Source organism: Carassius auratus, chromosome 46 (assembly GCF_003368295.1).
Source record: "Carassius auratus strain Wakin chromosome 46, ASM336829v1, whole genome shotgun sequence".
Lineage (NCBI taxonomy): Eukaryota > Metazoa > Chordata > Actinopteri > Cypriniformes > Cyprinidae > Carassius > Carassius auratus.
The window spans coordinates 4,973,419-4,994,570 of record NC_039288.1 but is presented as its reverse complement, the minus strand read 5'-3'; the positions used below and the strand labels follow the sequence as shown (position 1 = coordinate 4,994,570).

The 21,152-nt window shown below is 37.5% G+C and overlaps 2 protein-coding genes across 19 annotated transcripts in view; one reads left to right on the top strand and one right to left on the bottom strand.

Annotated features, from left to right (window-relative positions):
• The first annotated feature begins 3,600 nt into the window (after positions 1–3,600).
• On the top strand, positions 3,601–6,897 carry LOC113063925 (T-cell surface glycoprotein CD8 alpha chain-like). The gene is made up of 6 exons (XM_026234375.1): positions 3,601–3,710; positions 4,393–4,701; positions 5,177–5,263; positions 5,397–5,498; positions 6,155–6,194; positions 6,299–6,897. Exons 1-6 carry the CDS (start codon positions 3,638–3,640, stop codon positions 6,342–6,344), a joined length of 657 nt encoding a protein of 218 aa, XP_026090160.1. The 5' UTR covers positions 3,601–3,637; the 3' UTR covers positions 6,345–6,897.
• Positions 6,898–7,776: 879 nt separating this feature from the next.
• The window catches only part of LOC113063923 (calpastatin-like), a 37,457-nt gene continuing 24,081 nt past the window's right edge, over positions 7,777–21,152 (bottom strand). For 12 of the 18 annotated variants that reach the window (XM_026234356.1, XM_026234366.1, XM_026234367.1 and 9 more), the window contains 22 exons: positions 16,249–16,332; positions 15,786–15,860; positions 14,595–14,708; positions 13,539–13,646; positions 13,329–13,445; positions 13,050–13,148; positions 12,885–12,935; positions 12,704–12,754; positions 12,446–12,520; positions 12,261–12,323; positions 11,998–12,084; positions 11,761–11,877; positions 11,538–11,651; positions 11,058–11,162; positions 10,864–10,968; positions 10,390–10,482; positions 10,238–10,279; positions 9,993–10,118; positions 9,820–9,903; positions 9,600–9,632; positions 9,155–9,260; positions 7,777–8,832 (listed from right to left, as the gene is read on the bottom strand). In XM_026234356.1, the coding sequence (XP_026090141.1) occupies positions 9,162–9,260; positions 9,600–9,632; positions 9,820–9,903; positions 9,993–10,118; positions 10,238–10,279; positions 10,390–10,482; positions 10,864–10,968; positions 11,058–11,162; positions 11,538–11,651; positions 11,761–11,877; positions 11,998–12,084; positions 12,261–12,323; positions 12,446–12,520; positions 12,704–12,754; positions 12,885–12,935; positions 13,050–13,148; positions 13,329–13,445; positions 13,539–13,646; positions 14,595–14,708; positions 15,786–15,860; positions 16,249–16,332 (1,842 nt within the window). In that variant the 3' untranslated portion in view covers positions 7,777–8,832; positions 9,155–9,161. Of the gene's footprint in view, positions 8,833–9,119; positions 9,261–9,599; positions 9,633–9,819; positions 9,904–9,992; positions 10,119–10,237; positions 10,280–10,389; positions 10,483–10,863; positions 10,969–11,057; positions 11,163–11,537; positions 11,652–11,760; positions 11,878–11,997; positions 12,085–12,260; positions 12,324–12,445; positions 12,521–12,703; positions 12,755–12,884; positions 12,936–13,049; positions 13,149–13,328; positions 13,446–13,538; positions 13,647–14,594; positions 14,709–15,785; positions 15,861–16,248; positions 16,333–21,152 lie in introns of all 18 variants that reach the window. The other 6 variants (XM_026234357.1, XM_026234358.1, XM_026234363.1 and 3 more) reach the window with 6 other exon arrangements.

Below are 21,152 nucleotides of genomic sequence, written 5' to 3'. Positions count from 1 at the left end.
AAATGTACTATCTTTATTACCATGTTTAGTTGAGTTCGTCTATGCTCTGTGTCTAAAGAAGGTGGAATCCATTTTGAGTCACGAGACCAATACCTTCGACCATGACAGACTAAAAATTACAGTAAATAAATTATTAAATTAGTTACATACATAGAATCTAATATTTTCAGTTGATTATTAATATACATACAAAAATATTATTAATATAAATACAAGCTTTACATTTATAATACTTACATCTCTTTATATGTGTTTTTAGTAATAAACTAAGGTAACTGCAGATTGTATAATTTAATATTTTATAAATTGTACACACACATTGTAAAACACTGTGAAAAGTGATAGTAATTGTATTTTCTTGTAAAACTCAAAAAATCCTTTGTTTTACAATTTCATAAATGTTTCTAAACATTATATATGTGTATACACACACACACACACACACACAGACACACACACACACACACATTGCTATATCAAATGTATGTTTACAAGCTTGTATTATTATAGCTTTTTTGGAAACATTCTTGTGATTAAACAGAATCATCATCCTGTGCAGTAATAACGTAGTAAATTATAATCACACAGCTATTTGTAGCAATTCATTAATAGAGAGAAATATGAAACAAGTCAGCACTGATAGACATAATTATGAGGGTGCTATAAAAAATCCTGTCATGAATGTATTTCTGTGAAGTGTTTAGAGTGCAAGTGGCATTCAGAAACTGGCAAATAAATGCTTTTGATTTTCTGTTTTTTATTACCTCTTATTACACCTGTACACCTCTCATTCGACTTCAAACACCACTGAAGTAAACACTGAAATATCATGTTGATTCTGCATTGTCTAAACCTTATAAGAACTGATTTAAAATAATTCAAATGGACCCCATGAAAAGCATGTCACTCATATTTCTAGTGCAACTCTACTTAGTTAGGGTTTTTAAGAAACATTAAAGAACCTGAAGGAAAAATAATGAATTAATTCAGAAAAAAACTATTATGAATTTAGCACATACAACACTGAGACCAAAATAAGTCTCAGCTGAACTATAAGTTTTAAAATCGTTACCAAGAAACCAATTCTACTTACATCAGGGTCTGATCTGTTGTGACTGTGCTTCAGTTTGATGGATACAGTGCTTGAATCACCTGAACTGAAGAGAATCCTAATGCTGCAGTGACTGAAAGTCTGTTATTACTGATCACTCTCTAAATCGAGCTCTCTGGAGTGGGCAGCTGTTTTACTTCATGTAATATTCCTCTGTTGTGGTGCGTGTGAGGATGAGTTGGCCCTCTTTCTCCAAGGAATCCCCAGGTAACCCCCATCCCCCTCACCTCCACCTCTGTCTGGACCCACAGCTCTGAGATCAGGTTCTTCTGGTGAGTCAGACAGGGATCCCCAGGTAAGAAATCAGTGGATGATGAGAAATTACCCAAACTGAGAAAGTGACTCAAAGCTACATGGGGGGCATGGAAACTGAGGGTGGACTGCCTGTTATAAACCATTTCTCCGTTTGACTGGAGGTCTTCCTGAACACCCACCCGTCAGATATGAAAAACAGAATCTCCCTTTAAAGATAGGTCAACTTTTTTAAAATGTTGTTTTTGATTAAAGGTGTGAAAAAGAATGTGTTATTTCTGTCTTCATTTTCAAGTATTCTAACATCAGTTCATTAGGTCAGATGATCATGTTCTTATTTTTTTATTATAATGTACAAAAGTAAAAAAAAATTTAACTTTTATTTAGTAAATTTGTATTTATTTATATAGAATATAAATATCTAGGAAACTTTGTAATATTGCAAACCAATATTGTACCTATGTAAACAACACCATCCTCAACAACAACAAAAATAAAATTGAAAATATTAATAAATACATTTTTTTTATCATTTATTATAACAAAATTATTAGTTTTGTTGCAGTTTTATACTATTATAGTATTATTATTGTTATTATTAAATTATAAAATAATAATAGTTATTTGGTTAATAATAAGTTATGCTATTATTATTATTATTATTATTATTTAATAAAATAAGATATTATGTTATGTATTTTATAAAAAATAACAGCATTTTTATTTTATTTTATTTTATTTTATTTTAACAGAATCTGTATACCTGACAGGTTCGTCAACAGATTTGTTTTAGTTGCTTATGTCGTAAACTCATATTTCCACTGTGTTACTACATGACCTACGTGAATGTTACGTTAATTTCCACGCGACGTAAAGATAGGCTAAATGACGTCAGACAGCGTTGCGACATAGACTGTAGAGGAGAGGTGGCGCTGTTGCAGGTGATGTAACTGTGTGGGAAACATCATTCTCACCCATTCTAACATTATTTGGAGACTCGCTGAACGCCTACAGAACAAAGCTGGTCTGAAGCTTTCTTACAAAGCGGTGAACATATTTCCACTCTTCTTGAGAAACATAATATTGTGATCCTGTCATGACGTCACGGTTATACTGCAGACCTTTTGAGTATTATTTGAGATAACATGGCACAAACACACTTTAAAAGCAGAACATTTCACAAAATTAAGGTTTTAAATCACATACAGTCTCAAACGAAGATTGGCTCATCAAAGTGAGGTTAATTTCATATATGTGTTGTTATTCATGTCTAAAATATAGATTGGCATCTTTCCTTCAGCATTTCGTTAGGCGTGTTTGAGTGAATGAGAATGAAAGAAACAAAAAAAGTATTTGAAAGTGCGTGAGAATGTTCACTCTTCATGTCTACTTTTGCAAATACATCATAAAAACGTGAAAGAACAAATCGCGTGGACGCCTTAAACAGAAACATTCCGTGCACATATGTAATAGCCTTTGTGCGCCCTAACGTCACATTTTCAAAGATGACTGAACGTTACAGGGCCAAAGTCACCCACCGAAGCTACATGCAGAGCCCCACTCAGAGCGCGTCACATGCGGTTTGACGCGCGAACAAAGAGCTGCGCGCGCCTGTGCATGGGCTCGTGCTGCGCTGCTGGTGCATGCAGACCCCCTTCAGGTGCACGCATGCTGCACCACTGCACTGACAGGCTAAGACAAGACACTTACTCAACAACAACCACCTGTTTTATAGACCAGATCTTAAAAATGATCCACACTGATCCGGATGTTTATCATTTTCTACATATAATAGCCTAATATTCTGACAGAATTCTACCTCATTTTATCTAATTTGATGTTGATAACCTTACTTTATCCTTATTTGACCTATCTATCTATCTATCTATCTATCTATCTATCTATCTATCTATCTATCTATCTATCTATCTATCTATCTATCTATCTATCTATCTATCTATCTATCTATCTATCTATCTATCTATCTATCTTTTATTGCTCTTTGTCCATCATGCAGTCATTAAATTTTCTTTATTCAAGTTAAATTATTATTATTATTTTTTTGGACCATTTGTTTTTTATTTTTTCTATATTTTATAAAACATGTTTATGTATTAAAGTAGCAAAAAGTGTACATTTCAACATTTCATTTCTTAAATACAAATTCTGAGTTGAAAACCATGAAAATGAAAGTCGGGTTTGGGAGGGGCTGATGGGGAGAATTTTTTTTTTTCATCCTTTTAGTTGTTTTGTTCCTGGCGTTATAAGAACTAAATGTCTGCACTGAGAATTGAAAACATGAATCAAATATGCATTGGATTTTGTGTGATTTTGTCCCTCTTCAGTGGTAAGTTAAACATTTTCTTGTATATAACATATTGCAATTAGATTATAGGAAATGGTTTAGGTGTGAAAGTGTACGAGATTGACAGATCGCTTGCGATCATTTGAATAGAGTAAATCAAATACAAGTCAAATAATGACTCAAATGTAGCCTAGAAGTTAATAAGTGTACTTTATTTTATATACAGCAAATATACAGTCATTTTATTGTGGGCTTTATATCTGTAACATAATACTTTTTTTAAATTCAACTTTAGCCTTTTTTTCATAGAAATGGAAAGTAAATTATGATACAGTACAGAAATTATGATATATATATATATATATATATATATATATATATATATATATATATATATATATATATATATATATATATATATATATATGTTTTTTTTTTTTTTTTAAGCTTGATTTAACCAGAAAAGTCCCATTGAGATTAAAAACCTCTTTTTCAAGGGAGTCCTGGCCAAGAGGCAATATACGTACATACATACGAAGAGCTAGGTTTCAGTTAATTCTATACTAAAACAATTCTACTTTTGCATCAAGTGCAGAAGAATTAAGTTAAGACTTGTATGACTTTTGAACAACCACATGAATAAAATAATTGTAGTTTTTTATTGAAATCTGTTCTAGATGAAGTCTTGTTTAACGCAATCTAAAAAAGTTTTCTTTGTCTCTAGGGAACTTTGCAAACATCGCCTACAAAAATGGACAGGAGGTACTAGTCGATTGTGACCCCAAACAGGCCGGCGTCATTACATTCTGGTTTCAAATAAAAACAAGTGGTCCAAAGTATTTGTTCACTGTTAAAGGCGCAGATGTAAAGAGTAATACTGATAAAGAAAAATACATAGTGAAAACAGGTGGTAAGGTTAGTTTGGCCATTCAGAATTTCAATAAAGAGACAGACAGTGGTTTCTACACCTGCGCAGCCATGAACAGCAATCAACTCATGTTTGGAGAGATGACTGAAATTATTGGACAACCAGGTGAGAAAACGTTTTTGTTTTTTAAAAAAACATTATGATATGAACTGAATTATTTTGTTTAGTGATCACATCTGCATTTGTCTGCAGTTTCTCTAAAAGAGTCACATAAAAACTACAGCAAAATTATTTTCTTTATTCAGTTTTTCACATATAACGTACAGTAAAAAAGACATTTTATTGAGAACCAAAATTACAATATTATTTTGTTTTATTAATCATTTAATGTGTATTTGTCTTGAATTAAGTTCTTTTTTTGTGTCGTTGACAAATTGATTGGTTTTGTTGTGAGTACAGATTTCACAAAAATGAAAAGAAAAACAGTAAGGTTTATGTTTAAAACATACAATGCTTGATTCTCAAATGTATCTTTGTATATTTTTTAAGGTTGTTTATACATTTTCACTGAAAAAAAAAACCAAGAATATAGGGAATCATATTTGTGTCCATAATCCTTTTGCTTATATCATTGTTATAGATCCAACATCATCACCTCCAAACATTGCTCCATTACCATCTACAACAACAACTACGACAAAACCACAGTGTATATGTCCAAAAAAAGGTTTGTTTGACTACATAGCATATATGTATACATCATATACATATATATATATATATATATATATATATATATATAATATGTATGTGTGTGTGTGTGTGTGTGTGTGTGTGTGTGGACGTGTCTATGTTCACAGTCAAGTCCAGTATCAACTGTGAGATTTGGATATTGTCATCTCTGGCCTCTGGTTGTGTTCTTCTCCTTATTCTGCTGATCATCACAATTTTGTACTGCAACCGTAAGTCACATCCACCTTTAAATCATGCATACTGCAATAGACAAAGGTCATTTTACCCGCACATTTTTTTTCACAATTGATTACAGTTACTCTTATACGATTTCGGTCTTGAATGCAGTGAATTAAATAAAATCCGCAATTATATAGTGTCACAAGAAATTCCATTTGCAATGGGGAGAAACATAGGTGCAAGATGAACCTCTGGCTGTAAAATATTCCATACTACATGATTATTTATTTAGATTCCAACGGACAAACAAACACACTGATTTATAAGAATAAGCTATAGATTACCTACATTTTAAACATTATATTATTGATATGCACATACCTGAGTAGAGAGCACATGTAGGTGGCATTTTGAAAATGTGATCCTGCAAATATTAAACAAATGAAAAAGAGGTCTGGTCATTAACCGAGCCCCGTGCGATGACACTAATTTAAATTTACATTTCCATATAATATATGCATACATGTTAATCACCTATATGCATATATTTGCAATTTACTCTTATGTTCATAGAATCTGCTTTGATTACTTTTGGATTTATTAAGAATTTGGAAATCTTAAATTTCCATTAAAACAATGTGTCACTGGTGTATATATAATATACATTTTTGTAAAAGAAATTGTAAAATGTTTTATTCCTCTCCAGGTTTAAGAACAAGACGATGTCCCCACCATTACAAAAGACAGTAAGTCTCGCAAGTTTTTTTTTTTTTTTTTTTTTGCACACTGACACAAAGTGTCATTAATGCAGTACATTTTCTGTTCAACAATTCCAATTTCTTATTTTCAGACCCAGACCTGCTGGCCATGCAAAACTGCCCAACAACCACTTCTAGCTCCAGTAAAGTCACAGGAAAGTCCAATACTGGTTCAAGATCTCAATTTCTTCTCAATAAGCAAATTTAAAAGCAGTTTCTTTCTTGATTATTATGAAAATGTTTAAGACATCTCTATTTCTTTTCCAGTGAGTTTAGACAATTTTTATAATCATTATCTCTTTGTATCTGTTAGGGTTTCATTTAATACTATGACATACATCAGACTGTTTTATTTTTATTTTTTTATCTTAATCTGTTCCTACTTAAATATTTTGTGTTTGCTTCAATGTAGACTTATTAAAAATGATGTCAAAAATGATCACAAAAGCATTTTAAGCTTTAAATTACATCATGTTCAATGTCACGTTGCATAATTGTAATCTGTTTAAAAGGGAAATCTGCCATCTGCTGGCCGTCAGTGATATGAAGAACCTCAGATCATTCTCTGTGCTGTACATTGTGCTCAGATATTATCATCACAGAACAACATTCCTGTTGCTGTCTATTTCTACATTCAATTGTAACTAAAGTTCAGATGCAAATAAACAAAACATGAAGTGTTCATACCATACACCCATATCAGTGATGTAAGGAATTAAGGTCTTGAATATTTATCTCTTACATTTTGATTTGTAAATGACGCAAACAAACAATGCAGACTGTCTGCCAATTCAATAAATATGAACATATACTGTACAGCCACAGTGTTTCAGCAGACAAAATTTTACTATTTTTACTTTATTTGCTTAGTTGAACAAATTTAACGACAAAACTTTTTTTTCCATTTTTAAGAACAAATAAATGTCCCCACAATTGCATAAAACAGTAACAGTAAAACAGTCTTGTGCTTCGATCAAATTTAACATGCAGCGCACTTTAGAAGATTTCTGTTTTTGTAAGATAATGAAAATCATTGAACAACAGTTTCTGTTCAACAATCTCAATTTCTCGTTTTCAGACCACAAACTAGACCTGCTGACCATGCTTAACGGCTCGGCACCCCATTATAGCTCCAGCAAGACACATGAAGGTCCAGTTCTGGTTAAAGATTTCATCAAGTTCTCAATAAAAAAATCTGTTTTATAGAATCTCTATTCTAAAGAGCCTTGAAAACATTTGATTTTACATAATTTCATTGATCTCTCTTCTTTGCATTTTCTTTGTAACCAAAACATTGAGAGTAATACGACAAATCAGAATAATATTCTATTGCTCCTGCTGAAATACTTAAATTTTCATAGCTTGATCTCACAATAAATACTGTAAAAATGGATTAATCCGTCCGAATGGTCTGAATTTACGTTCTCTGTAAACACACAACCACAAAATAATATACCTGAGCCCCTATCATCAGTACACCTTTATTTGAATAAAGATTTGAAGAACAGAACATTCCAAACTAACAAAAAAAAGTTGTTTTATATTTTAAGTAGCGATCCCTTTTTTAAAATACCAACCTGTAACAATGACTTATACACAACATCTTAGAATGCTATAGGATCTGAATCTGTTCAACATTTCATGACGCAGTTGGGTTTAAAGATCATTTCTCGGTTTCTATCATCAGCTATGAAAGCTATTAGAAGATTTTAAAGCATCGAACAGTGAGAACTGATGTTAAGCAAAACGGCAACGTTGTGGTTGCCCTTAAACACAATTGAGTTAAAGTGAAAGTGAAAGATTCTGACTTTGTCCACCACATATAATGTAACACCTGTCGACTTACTAGTGGTTCTGACAATACATTTAAAACCTTGAGCTTAAGCTACACAAATTCCCGATTCACCTCCAAAATCAAGTGGAAAACATTTTAAGAGTGCAACATGTGCAACACAAGTTGTTCGATTATTATTTCCCAAGGCTTTTGTGATAAATGGGGCACATGGGGCGTTTAGTGTTTGCAATATTATTTTACAGTTATTTTCGAAAGCATCCTTGCAAGTGCACTTCAGGAAACAAACTACAAAGAAAAACACCTCCCATATAAACCTTTTCTGACTAAAATCATTATACAGACATTCAATAGTCAAAAAGACATCATCACAGTCATCTGCTGCAACGATGGAAATGAATAATTCATAACCTACGGCATCTCTGTACACTAGTGTCTCAATAGATCCTCAAAAAGCAATAGACAGTCATCATAAAAAAAATGTAAAAAAATTGTATATGGCATGATTTTGTTTTTACTGAGAGAAAAACGACATCACAACGCAACTCCAAAATAGATGACTGAAAAAACAGAACAATACATGCTTGATGTAAACATCCTTTCCATATATACATGTTCTGTAATTCACAATGAGATAAAAGATTGTTATATTAATTGTTGCTTTGCTTTAGGAGAAAAGAAGGGGGGGGGGGCTCTGAAAATACATGTTTAAGTGTCTCTGTGCAGTTATAATTTTTTAAGTTTGGTTCCATGTACACCATAAAATATATTCATTGACTGAGCAGCTCCCTTTAATGGTTTCTTGTGTTAGGGATGAGACGACACACCATAAATCTGAAAAACAAATATATGTATAAACATATTATATACACACACACACACACACACAACTACGGATGGTTCAAAAGTCGGGAGTCAGTAATCTTTCTTAAAATGTTTTTGAAAAACTCCAAAACAGAGTTAAAACAATAATATTGTGAAATATTACTACAATTTAAAATACCTGGATTCTATTTTAATAAATTAGAAAATGTCTTTTTTCAACTTTCTGTTGTTTGTAATGTTGTAAATTAATTTCTTTCTATGTTTCAAAAAATATATAAATAAAAAATCTTACTGACCCCAAATCTTTACATGGTAGTATAAACATACTGACGTGTGATCTATCTTTTTCCGCCCTTTGTGGAAGATGAAGGCACCACATCTGAGCTCATTTTACCGGGCTGCTTCTCTGTGACTGATGGATCTTCTACTGACTGTTTCTGGGACACAAAATCAGAATATTAAGTATGCAAACCAAGTATACAATAATTTCATGCAAGCACGTGGTGGAGAAATAGGAAAGTTGCTTTGTGGCAGAGCACCACCTTGTGGACACTAGGAGTAATAATGAATTCAGTATGCTGTAAATGCAAAAAGTTTAAGTAACAGACCAGCCACAGTGCAGATTTCCAGTAAATATGAACATTCACAGCCATGTGTTTGTGGGTCAGCCAATGGAAAAGTGACTGAATGGGATTTTTCATCCATGCTTCCATTAATGAGCCAAAGCTACAGCATTAGAACCAAATTCATGCATTTCATTTCTAAATACAACCTACCTTCGGTTTAGACTTTGGTTTTGCACCCTTTCCCTGTAATCAAGATAAAGACCCCAGATATAAACTGGTTTGAACCAGTATGAAGGGTCTGGGGGGGAACCTACTGCTCTTGCAGAATCGGCATGCACAGTTTTATCCCACTTTTTATCCCTTGCCTTTTTTATTAAAATGTAAGACTTCAAAAGAATAACAAATGTGAAATTCAAATGTGGTTTTTTACCTTTGGTTTGCTGTCTTTGGCTTTGGGGTCAGTCAGGTTGGGAATCATTTTTTCCGCCAGCTCATCGAAAACTGGACCTGATGCCTGTAAACAGAGATAAATAGAAAATATATAACACAGAATTTGTGTAAAGAATTTAGAGGGATGTTACTAATGCAGGTTTGTCGTGGTACCTTAAATGTTGGCGGCTGTGGTTCAGGGGTGAAGTGTTTGGCCTCGGGTGCCGAGGGCTTCACGGGCGCTACTGCAGAAAAATCACTAGACAGCATGTCAAGGGCTGTGGAGTCATCGATGGATGTCTGAGAAACGGACAGACGGATCAAATGATAGAAATGCAGTTTTTTGTTTACTGAAGTTATGAATACTTCTTATAATGGTACATATAAATATGTATTAAATCATGTTTTTCATAAAGTACCGGCTTTGGTTTGACGTCTTTCTGCTTTGCTGCTTCAAATGCCTGCGGTGAAGACCGAAGAATAAGTATCAGATTTTTCACATCTTTAGTGTTAACTGTCTATAAATGAAATCCACTGGAATGTGGAAACATAATGGAGAAAGGAGAGTCACCTTGCGGTCTTCCTCTGTGAAACGATAATCTGGTGGAAGTGTGTCCTCCCTCTCACCTGGTTTATTCATTCTCTCCTCAACTATATTCTTTTCCTGTGGTGGGAAAATAGGTGCTGAGAACTTCAGGATATAGTAGGCATTATTTATCTTGCATCACCATTTTTCACCTTCCCTTTAAACAGAGTTAAACTGATTTTGCTGCTGAACCTTTAAGCAGCATAGGTGCATGTAAAATGAGCATCTTTGCCAAACAAACAATTAGGAAACTTGATTAAAGTGAACTTCAACTGGTTTTTCCTAATACTGGAATACTTTGGAAGGATGTGCAGAGCGGCAGGCACCACACAATGGCAGGAAGCACAAGGTTTGGAGGTTCTTCTCACATATTACTCTTTAATAAGGTTTTTTTTTTTCAGCTTAATTTCAATAAATGGTCAAAACATGGTTACTAAGGGTTAGTAAAATGGGTATTACCTTAACAACGTCTTTAGGCGGGACAGGGGCAGGCTCAGGGGCTGCTTTAAAATCTGCTAGAGTGTCTGAGAGGGCATCCAGAGCTGATGAGGTACCTTCTGACAACTTCAACAAACAGTACAAGAGAAGGTCAGTATAGAAGCAGAGTGAGAAAATGCATATTATGTGTAAATCTGGATAAATTAGACATTTACCTGTCTGCCAGCGTGTTGTGGTCCAGAGACGGCAGACTGAACTTTAGATGCAGAAGAAGGAGCGACAAAATCACCTGCAAGAGCATCTAAAGCAGAATCTGAAGGCTAAAGAACAGTGAGAAAAAAATATTAGAGCGGTTAAAATAAACATTGATATTTAATACTGCATATACAACCATTCAAAAGAGAGGTTTCCAAAAAAAAAAAAAAAAAACTTGTTTTAAAAATTAATAAAAAAAAATAAAATAAAAAGTTTATTCATCACCAAATGAGCACATTAGAATTTTAACACACATTAAAACAGAAAACCTTTTAAATTACAATAATATTTCACAAAAATAAAATGATAAAAATAATAAAAACTGTAATCTCAACAACCCCAGACGTTAAATCGCATTGCAGTCTTGGACAAACATTTGAGATATTAAATAGATTTGATTTGTGATTATTGGTTCCTATGTGGACGTCCATGAATCTCACCTTAGCGGGAGACTTAGAGGGAGGACAAACGGGGGTCTTGGCAGACGATGCCGCAGAAGGGGATGTAAAATCACCAGACAGAATATCCATAGCTTCATTAGCGTCTAAGGAGGGCTGGGACACAGGACACATCCACCAATCAAATCACAGGATCCAGCAGCAGTGACCAATCATGAAACACATCCATGTGACTGTCTTAATGAGTATGTGACAGCGTTATCACCTCTTTCTCAGGAGGAGGATATGTCTTGAGCTTTTCCTCTGAGAATCTGTAACCTGGTGGGAGTGTGTCTTCTCTCTCTCCAACACGAACTCCCGTCTTTGATGTCAAATCCTTCTCCTGTTCAAAAAATGTATTTCAATTATTAAAAAAAATTCAAATCACCAAGAAATGTAGCAGTGACACCTATGCCACATTTAAATCAGTAAACTAAAAACATAAGACGTTTAGGATTATTACATGAACGATGTCCCGAGGTTTGAGTTCAGGTTCTTTTTTGGGTGGCTCTGGTTTACCCAGTGTGTCACCCAGAGCACTGAGAGCGTCCTACACATATGAGACAACAAAAATAGAAATAGGATACAAATAGAGAGAGATAAAAATCTGTAGGTTCCAAAAAAGATATTCTAATACAATAATTACCACTGATATGCTTAGCATGACAAATTTAAGATATTTTTGCGACTTATGTGAATACAAGTTTTATCTTTTATTTACAATACCTCATCTGTCTGTGGTTTTTGTTTAGGGCCAGGAGGGACAATATTAGGAGCACACGAAGAAACCTACGGCACACAAGAATAGAATGGAACGGAATAGAAAAATCCTCTTCTGAGTGAAAACAAATACAGGAAATACTGGACTGAGTGCAATAATAGCACAGATATGAATCGAGCAATAAACCGACCTTAGGTGCAGACTGTGCAGGAGCCACAAAATCACTTGCCAGAGCATCCAGTGCTGATAATTCATCCACTTTAGGCTAAAAGAAGATCAGAAAGACAGAAAGCATCTAAATCTGAGAGACATTAACACAAAATCATCTGCATTATTACAAAGCATTATGGAACACTTTGTTAATCTTTGCATTCTGTTTTAATATATTTCAAAACGTCTCTTGTATCACTCCACAGTCACATTTTTATTCCATAAAAAACTGTCCTACCTTGGGAACATCTTTAGATTTCTCAGGAACCCCAGCAGGTTTTTTTGTTTCCTGATTTGAAAAAGTTATTTTAAAGTTATTCTAAAATAACTACTTTCGACGAGAAACAAAACGAGACATGGAGGCTTAGACAACATTAGACTACAAATGGTTTAAAATAGCAGAGAAACAGCTTTCCTACCTTAGGAGCATCTTTAGCCTTTTCAGGAACAGCTTCAGGCTTCTTCTTTTCCTGATTAAACAAATTAATATTGTTGAACTATCTAAATGTACATTATAAGCATTAGATAATTTAGTATTGCTCTTATGGCATCTCTTTTGAATGGAAATCATTATAAATGATTACCTGTGCAGGAGGAACAGCGGCCTTAACAACAGGTGCTGCCACGGGCTCCGTGAAACCTCCAGAGAGAATGTCCAGAGCATCGTCTGTGTCCAGTGAGGGCTGAGAGAGAGACATCCACCAATCAGAACACAGCATCCAGTGATGGCAGCCAATCACAATACACCATTACCAAAACTCATTTCTGCTCATAAAAGTGAACATTCTCCAGTATTAAATAAGAATTAACACTACTAGAAGTCACTCATTTGAAATGTTTGTGTCTTGTATTCAGTGTCTGACCTCTTTCTCAGGAGGAGGATATTTCATGAGCTCTTCCTCTGAGAATCTGTAACCTGGTGGAAGTGTGTCTTCTCTCTCTCCAACACGAACACCCTTCTCTGATGTCCATTTCTTCTCCTGCTCAGAAACATGTATATGATTAAAAAAACATAGAAACTATCATCTAATAAAAATAAATAATGGAATAAGAATTATTAACAGAAGTGTTACATCAACAATCTGCTCAGGCTTGAGTTCAGGTGATTTTTTGGGTGGTTCTGGAGCACCCAGTGTATCGCCCAAAGCGCTGAGAGCGTCCAGCGACATGGAGTTGTCCGCCTGGAAGAGGAAGAGGACATTAACATAATTTACATTTATTTATATTTAAAATATATTAACTGATCTAAAATATAAAATCTTTAACATATGTAATGATATATATATATATATTAGGGCCGGGACTCGATTAAAAAAATTAATCTAATTAATTAGAGGCTTTGTAATTAATTAATCGAAATTAATCACATTTTAATCGCATATAAATATTTGATCTGAGAACAGTGAGAAGTAATTTTTTTTCACATGGATTTATAGTATACCATTGAATAATGACTGAATACATAAGCTTAAGCAACAAAATATTGTTTATTTTTGTTCAACAAAGTCTAGCCAGACCAGTGCAATTTTTGCCATGAAGTATAGCAATAGCATATTTAGAAACAATTTAGAAATAGTACATTTCAGAAATTCAGGAAGCTTATAGGTGCTGGAACCTTCTGTAAAGTGTTTTTTAAGTAAAACACAATACTATCAATTACATTCAGAACATTAGAAACACTGACTATTAGAAAACATCTCTCTGTTGCTTCAGAGGCCATAACATACTAAGTCCAACTCTCAATAACCTTGGCCAAAACATTAAAGAGTTCAACATAAACTGTTGCACCAACAAAATAATACATAGTTCAACATAAAGTGTAAAGTCCACGCTAGCTGCTATATGTTTTGCGTTGAGGTGATACTTGAGGCTCGATGTGCTGCTGCGGTGATATGCGAAGCGATTAGTTGGTGCTTCAGTATAATCGGTCCCGCCGAGACTCATCCAGTGAGAAACGTTCCGCGGTGCAAAAATAAGTTATTAAAAATTCGGGATTTTTTTTTTCTGTAATTAATTAATCTTAGTTAACGCGTTATTTTTTGTGTAATTAATTAATCTCAATTAACGCGTTTAAGTCCCGGCTCTAATTTTTATATATATATAAAATTCTTTTTTTTTTTTTTACTGACCTGATCTGTCTTTGGTTTAGTGGGTTGTGCAGGGGTTTCAATCCTGGCTTTCTTGTCAGCAGGTGGAGCAGATGATTTGGTTACAGCAGCAGGCTGAGAAGTTTCCATTTGTTTCTGCTCAAGATGAGAGATACATTTTTATTTTTGGAAAGGGTTAAATAATAATAATTATGATAATTTTTATTTCTCAAAACTCAAAGGAAACGGCACAATAAATATATAAACAGGACAATAGAAAACAAACAAGAAATACCATATACAAAGACAAAACAGAGTAAAGTAGAACTAGCGAATTTACCATTAGATGTTATATGCGATCTTAAACAAGTGAGACTTAAGTCTAGATTTAAAAAGAGATAGAGAGTCAATATTATTGAGTTCTAGATCGGGTAGCGGAGCAGCAAAATGCCCTGCTCCCCATGGTGGAGAGGCGAGACGAGATGGAGTATGGAGTTTTGAAGCAATTGAAGCTTATGGAGAGATTGTGAGGAAGACCAAAAAGAAGAGAATTACAATCATTTATGCGGGAGATAACAAGACTGTAAAGACGAATAGCAGTAGTATGAGGGGTAAGGGAAGGGCGAAGGCAGTTAATGTTATGTAGATGAAAATAGGCAGACCGGGTGATTTTATAAATATGTGACTGAAATGACAGTGTACTGTCTAGGAGGACACCCAAACTCTTAACCTGAGGTGAAGGGACGATTTATCAATTGGAAGACAAATCTATTCATTTTGGATAAAGTTGATTTATTGCCAATTCAGTTTAGTCACAGATTAGTTTGAGAAAATTAGAAGAAAACCAGGATTTAGGATCATTGAGACAGTTAGTGAGAGTGGAAGGAGGAAGATTAGAATTAGGTTTGCCGAAGAGATGGAGTTGGGTGTCATCCGTGTAACAGTGGAAAGATATTGCCAAGAGGATGAAGATAAATGATGAAAATAAGGGGACCCAGGACAGAACCCTGAGGCACACCAGTATTAACAGAAGAATGTTAGGCAATAAAAGATTGGAGGTGGACGAACAAAGTGTGCCCTGAAAGATAAGATTTAAACCAATCCAGAGGGGTGTGAGTGATTACTATATTAAAAAGGATGGTGTGAGAAATGTATCAAAGGCATCACTTAGATCAAGGAGGAAAAGAGTAGTAACACAGTGTAAATAATGTCAGTGTTTTAAAATGCTGTTACCTGAGAGGGTGGAGGGGGAGCAAAGTTGGAGATGCCTGCCTGCCGAACATCGACTGCTCCTACTGTTTCAGTTTTCTGGAAAAACAACAAATAAATATCATACAAAGAAACAAAACTTTGCATTAAGTCGAGACTGTGCATATACAACTAAACAGTCTAAGATGTCTTAAGCGAGGGGTTGCTAAAAAGTGCTAGGGATATGCAGGAAACCATTTTTTATTGGGGTATGCAGAAAATACTTGTTATTAACATTTTGTCAGCTTATTTTTATAATAATTGTAATAACTATAGAACATTATGTACATTTTTATGACATTTTTTATGAGAATAAGTGTGCCTTTATACATGGAATAAAAAGAAGCATAAAATTTGACTGTAAAGAGACCATTATAATTTGGGTCTGTGCATTTTGAAAACCCCTGACTTGAGCAAATAGATAGCAAACTGCTGTCAAGATACTCACCACATCTGTCTTCTTAGGAGCAGCTGGAACTGAAGACACAAACCCAGCTGAGAGGGAGTCCATTGCTTCATCTGTGCTTATAGGCTTTCAGAAAAAAAATCAAACGAACACACATTAAAGATATTAATGACATGGAATTGTGCAACAAATGTGACAAAATCTAATAATATAATTCTAGGAACGACCATTAGAGGGAGCCACACGCTCAATTTTGGAAGATTTTTTTTGGGGAACATCATGTGCCCTGGCAGGAAAAGTACAGACACACCCTCTGCATACCAAGAGCCCTACATTAACAACATGCTGCGTTCACACGCTAACTTATAAAACAACCACCAGCTGAATAAGCTTAACTCTCTATGAACAATCGGGGAAAAACAATAGGAAAAGTTGTACAAAATATTGAGAAGATGATCGTAATATTCTGAGAACTGAAGGGTGGGCTATGAGTGTTTACTCAAAACCTGTATGGCATAATGAGTGAAATACAGCACAGGTTAGGTGTGTTTGTGTGTGTGTGTGTGTGTGTGTGTGTGTGTTTATTGAGCAACAATGTGCTGAAAGTGAATGAGTGATGATGCATTTGTGTTTGCTAACCAACACCCTTAACAAGCTAAATATTTGGCACTAATGTACAGATAGAAAGAGACATTAATAATAATGATAAGAGATGAGTGAATATCAGCTGTCATATGTCATACATATGTGTGAGAGTACAGGCCTTATTCACTAAACGTGCATATTGTGTAAACAAAAAATGTTTTCAAACAGAAATAATGATTAATCAAAGTTCATACTGGTTATTTATTTCATATTGAAAAGTACATATTTTATTTTAAATTCATGTAAAACAGAAATATATCAAATTAGTTAATTAAATATTTTATCAAAAAATTAAAAGAACACCAATAATACAACTACTAATAAAGAAAAATATACAGTTAATTTAAAGTACTAAAAACAACTGACAGACTCTTAGTAAGCGAGGTAAGTGGCCGCTTAGGGGCCAGGAATCAAGGGGGCCCCATCTGATATTGGCTAAATATATTTAGCAAATACTCCAGTGTGTCACGGACGAGACAGGAGGCAGACAGGATGGTCAGTTTGAGAGTTTTATTTGCAGAATGCTCCGAACCAGACGGGAATATCAGAATGAGAGCGAGTATGGACCAATATCGATTTACTGAACGATCTCTAATCACAAGAAGTGGAAGTGGGATCACCGAAGGAGGACTGAAGGCAGAAGAAGACGGACCAATCTTTGAGGGTTCTCAGAAGATTCGCGGATTCTCAGGTGAGTGTTGAGACAGAGTCTGTAAGCCATGTAATGACGAGATCAGACGGAGACTGAAGGTTGAGGCGAGTATATAAGGGTGAGCAGTGATGAAGGATAGCAGGTGACGGTGATGAGGATGAAGAGATGCAGGTGATGACAATTAATATTCAGGGGATGACGAGCGAGTGGGTGGAGGGAGTGATGATGATGGTGGAATCCTGACAGTACCCCCCCCTCCCGAGGCGGCTCTTGACGCTTGAGAAGAGGGGTATTGGCGACGGCGAGGCCTACCACGACCTCTGGGTGCAGGACGATCAGGATGGTCTGCATGAAACTGGGTGAGGAGGGTTGGGTCCAGGATATCTTCACGGGGTACCCATGAGCGTTCCTCGGGGCCATAATCCTCCCAGTCTACTAGGTATTCTAGCCGGGGGCCTCGTCGCCGCGAATCCATGATGTTGCGGACACGGTAGATAGGCTCCTCTTCTACTGGAACGGGAGGAGGAGGTAAGTCCCCAGGTCCTGGATCTGAGGGAGGAGAAGTGACAGGGTCAATGAAAGGCTTTAACAAGGAGACGTGGAATGAAGGTGAAAACTTGTAATGAGGTGGAAGGTTGAGCCTGTAAGTGACTTCGTTCAGCTGCCTCTGCACGGTAAATGGTCCGATGTATCGGGGACTCAGCTTACGGCAGGGCAGGCGAAGGCGGATGTCACGGGTTGAAAGCCACACCTTCTGACCCGGTTGGTACTGGGGAGGGTCTGTCCGTCGACGATCGGCTTGGGTTTTGTGCCTTCGCACTGCCTGTTGGAGGTGAACGTGAGCTGAGTCCCATACCCTCTCGCTCTGATGGAACCAATAGTCAACGGCTGGAACCTCCGAGGGCTCCCCAGACCAAGGGAATAGAGGAGGTTGAAAACCCAGGATACATTGAAAAGGAGTGAGCCCGGTGGTGGATTGCCTGAGAGAATTCTGGGCGTATTCAGCCCAGGGGAGGTAGCGACTCCAGCTGTCCTGGTACTGGTGGCAATATGACCTGAGGTACCGTCCTATCTCCTGGATCTTCCGCTCAGTCTGGCCGTTCGTCTGAGGGTGGTATCCTGAGGAGAGACTAACAGTCACCCCAAGTAGTCGGAAGAAGGCTTGCCATACTCGAGATATGAACTGCGGACCCCTATCCGATACTATATCTTCGGGAATTCCAAAATTTCTGAAAACATGATGGAACAAAGCCTCCGCGGTCTCAAAGGCGGTAGGGAGTCCAGGTAAGGGGATCAGCTTGCAAGCCTTCGAGAACCGATCCACTGCTACTAGAATACAGGTGAAGTTGTTAGATTTAGGAAGGTCAGTCATGAAGTCTACACCAAGGTGAGACCATGGACGACGGGGAATAGGAAGAGGTACGAGTTTACCCTCCGGGAGTTTTCTGGGCGTGTTAGAGATGGCGCAGACTGAGCACCCTTGGACAAACCGGGAGACATCTTTGGAGATAGATGGCCACCAGTACCGTTGACTGAGGAGCGAGAGGGTACGCCTGCTACCTGGATGTCCAGAGCCCGGAGCTGTATGAGCAGAGTCCAGAAGGGCGGTGCGGAATTGTTGAGGTACAAAGGTAAGCCCCTCTGGACCTCCCGGCGGAGCGGGATGGAGACGGTTTTCCTGGGATATTTGATCGTCTATGTCCCAGAGGATTGGACAGGCGAACACGGCTGGAGGGAGAATGGGTTCGGGGCGGTACTCCTCAGACGAGGAATGATGGAGGCGTGAGAGAGCGTCAGCTTTTCCATTCTTACAGCCGGGTCGGTAGGTAACAACGAAATCAAAACGGGTGAAGAAGAGAGCCCAGCGGGCCTGACGAGGATTGAGCCTCTTGGCTTCTTTGAGGTATTCCAGATTACGATGATCGGTGATTACTTGAAATTGGTGATTGGCTCCCTCCAGCCAATGCCTCCACTCTTCCAAGGCAAGCTTGATTGCAAGCAGTTCCCGATTTCCGATGTCATAGTTTCGCTCCGCCGGGGACAGCTTCTTGGAGAAGAAGGCACATGGATGGAGTCTGGAAGGTTCACCCTGCCGCTGGGAGAGGACTGCTCCTACTCCAGTAGAAGACGCATCAACCTCGACGACGAATGGCAGATCTGGGTTAGGATGGGCGAGGACGGGAGCGGTTGAAAAGGCATCTTTTAGTTGTTGGAAGGCTTGGATGGCTTCGGAGGAGAAGGATAGAGACTTGGTCTGGCCCTTCAAAGAGGAGGTCAGAGGAGCACTGATAATGCTGTAGTTATGGATGAATCTTCTATAAAAGTTGGCAAATCCGAGGAATCTTTGAAGCTCTTTCACAGTAGTGGGCTGCGGCCAGTTCCGGATGGTATCCACCTTCCTCTGGTCCATTTGCACTCCATGCCGATTTAAGATATAGCCCAAAAACTGTACCGACGTGGTGTGAAATTCACATTTCTCCAATTTCAGGAACAACTGATGGGCTCTCAATTTCTGCAGGACCAGAGTGACATGGCGTCTGTGTTCAGGAAGTGATGATGAGTAGATGAGGATATCATCCAAGTAAACTACAACAAATCTATTGAGGTACTCTCGGAACACTTCATTCATGTAATTTTGAAAAATTGCAGGGGCGTTGGATAGGCCGAAAGGCATTACCCTGTATTCATAGTGGCCGGAAGGGGTGACGAAAGCAGTCTTCCACTCGTCACCCCGACGGATACGGATTAAGTTGTATGCACTGCGCAGATCCAACTTGGAGAATATACGGGCCCCACGTAATTGTTCCAGGGCTGCTGGGACCAGAGGAAGGGGGTAACGAAATTTGACCGTTTGGGAGTTCAGATGGCGGTAATCAATACATGGTCTCAAGCCTCCATCCTTCTTAGCCACGAAAAGGAAGCTGGAAGCGGCGGGTGAAACCGATGGACGGATGAACTGCTGCTGAAGGGCTTCTTTCACATACTCCTCCATGGCCTTCTGTTCCGGGATGGAGAGAGGGTAGATACGGCCTTTAGGTAGAGTGGCTCCAGGTAGCAGGTCGATGGCGCAGTCCCATGGCCGATGAGGTGGTAACTTGGTCGCCAACTGCTTGCTGAACACATCCTGGAACCCCCTGTATTCAGCAGGAATCTCTACTTGATGTTGGACCTCTGGACTCTCAACTGAAGTCGAACAAACTGGAAGTTCGGGTTTGAGCACGGAAGACGAAGAAGAGGGGGAAGATAGGGCTTTCGGGTTCCTCTTGACTGGAGCTAGACAGGTATGTGTACAGTTTTCTCCCCAACGAAGAACCTCCCCGGATTTCCAGTCAATGGTGGGCTGATGTTGGATCAACCAGGGGCGTCCCAGGATGAGCTCAGCAGTAGACTCCTCCAGCACCAAGAATGAGATCTCTTCTGCGTGTAAACAGCCAATGCGGAGCATTAATGTGGGAGAGACATGACTGATTCGACCTCGACCTAGCGGCTTTCCTTGGATGGTTTGAACTCTGAGCTCTTGAAGGCTGCGGTGCTTGCGGACATTCAGTTTTTGGAGGAGCTGGGTTGAAATGAAGTTCCCCGCTGAACCGGAGTCGAGGAGGGCTTGCGCTGAGACACAGATATGGGGGGTTAACAGATGAACCATGGT

Excerpts from the sequence above, each read along its gene's own strand:
- LOC113063925 (XM_026234375.1), top strand. The coding sequence starts at position 3,638 with ATGTCTGCACTGAGAATTGAAAACATGAATCAAATATGCATTGGATTT. Across the intron at positions 5,499-6,154 it reads CACAATTTTGTACTGCAACC|GTTTAAGAACAAGACGATGT; the intron begins GTAAGTCACATC and ends ATTCCTCTCCAG. Across the intron at positions 6,195-6,298 it reads CCCCACCATTACAAAAGACA|ACCCAGACCTGCTGGCCATG; the intron begins GTAAGTCTCGCA and ends TCTTATTTTCAG.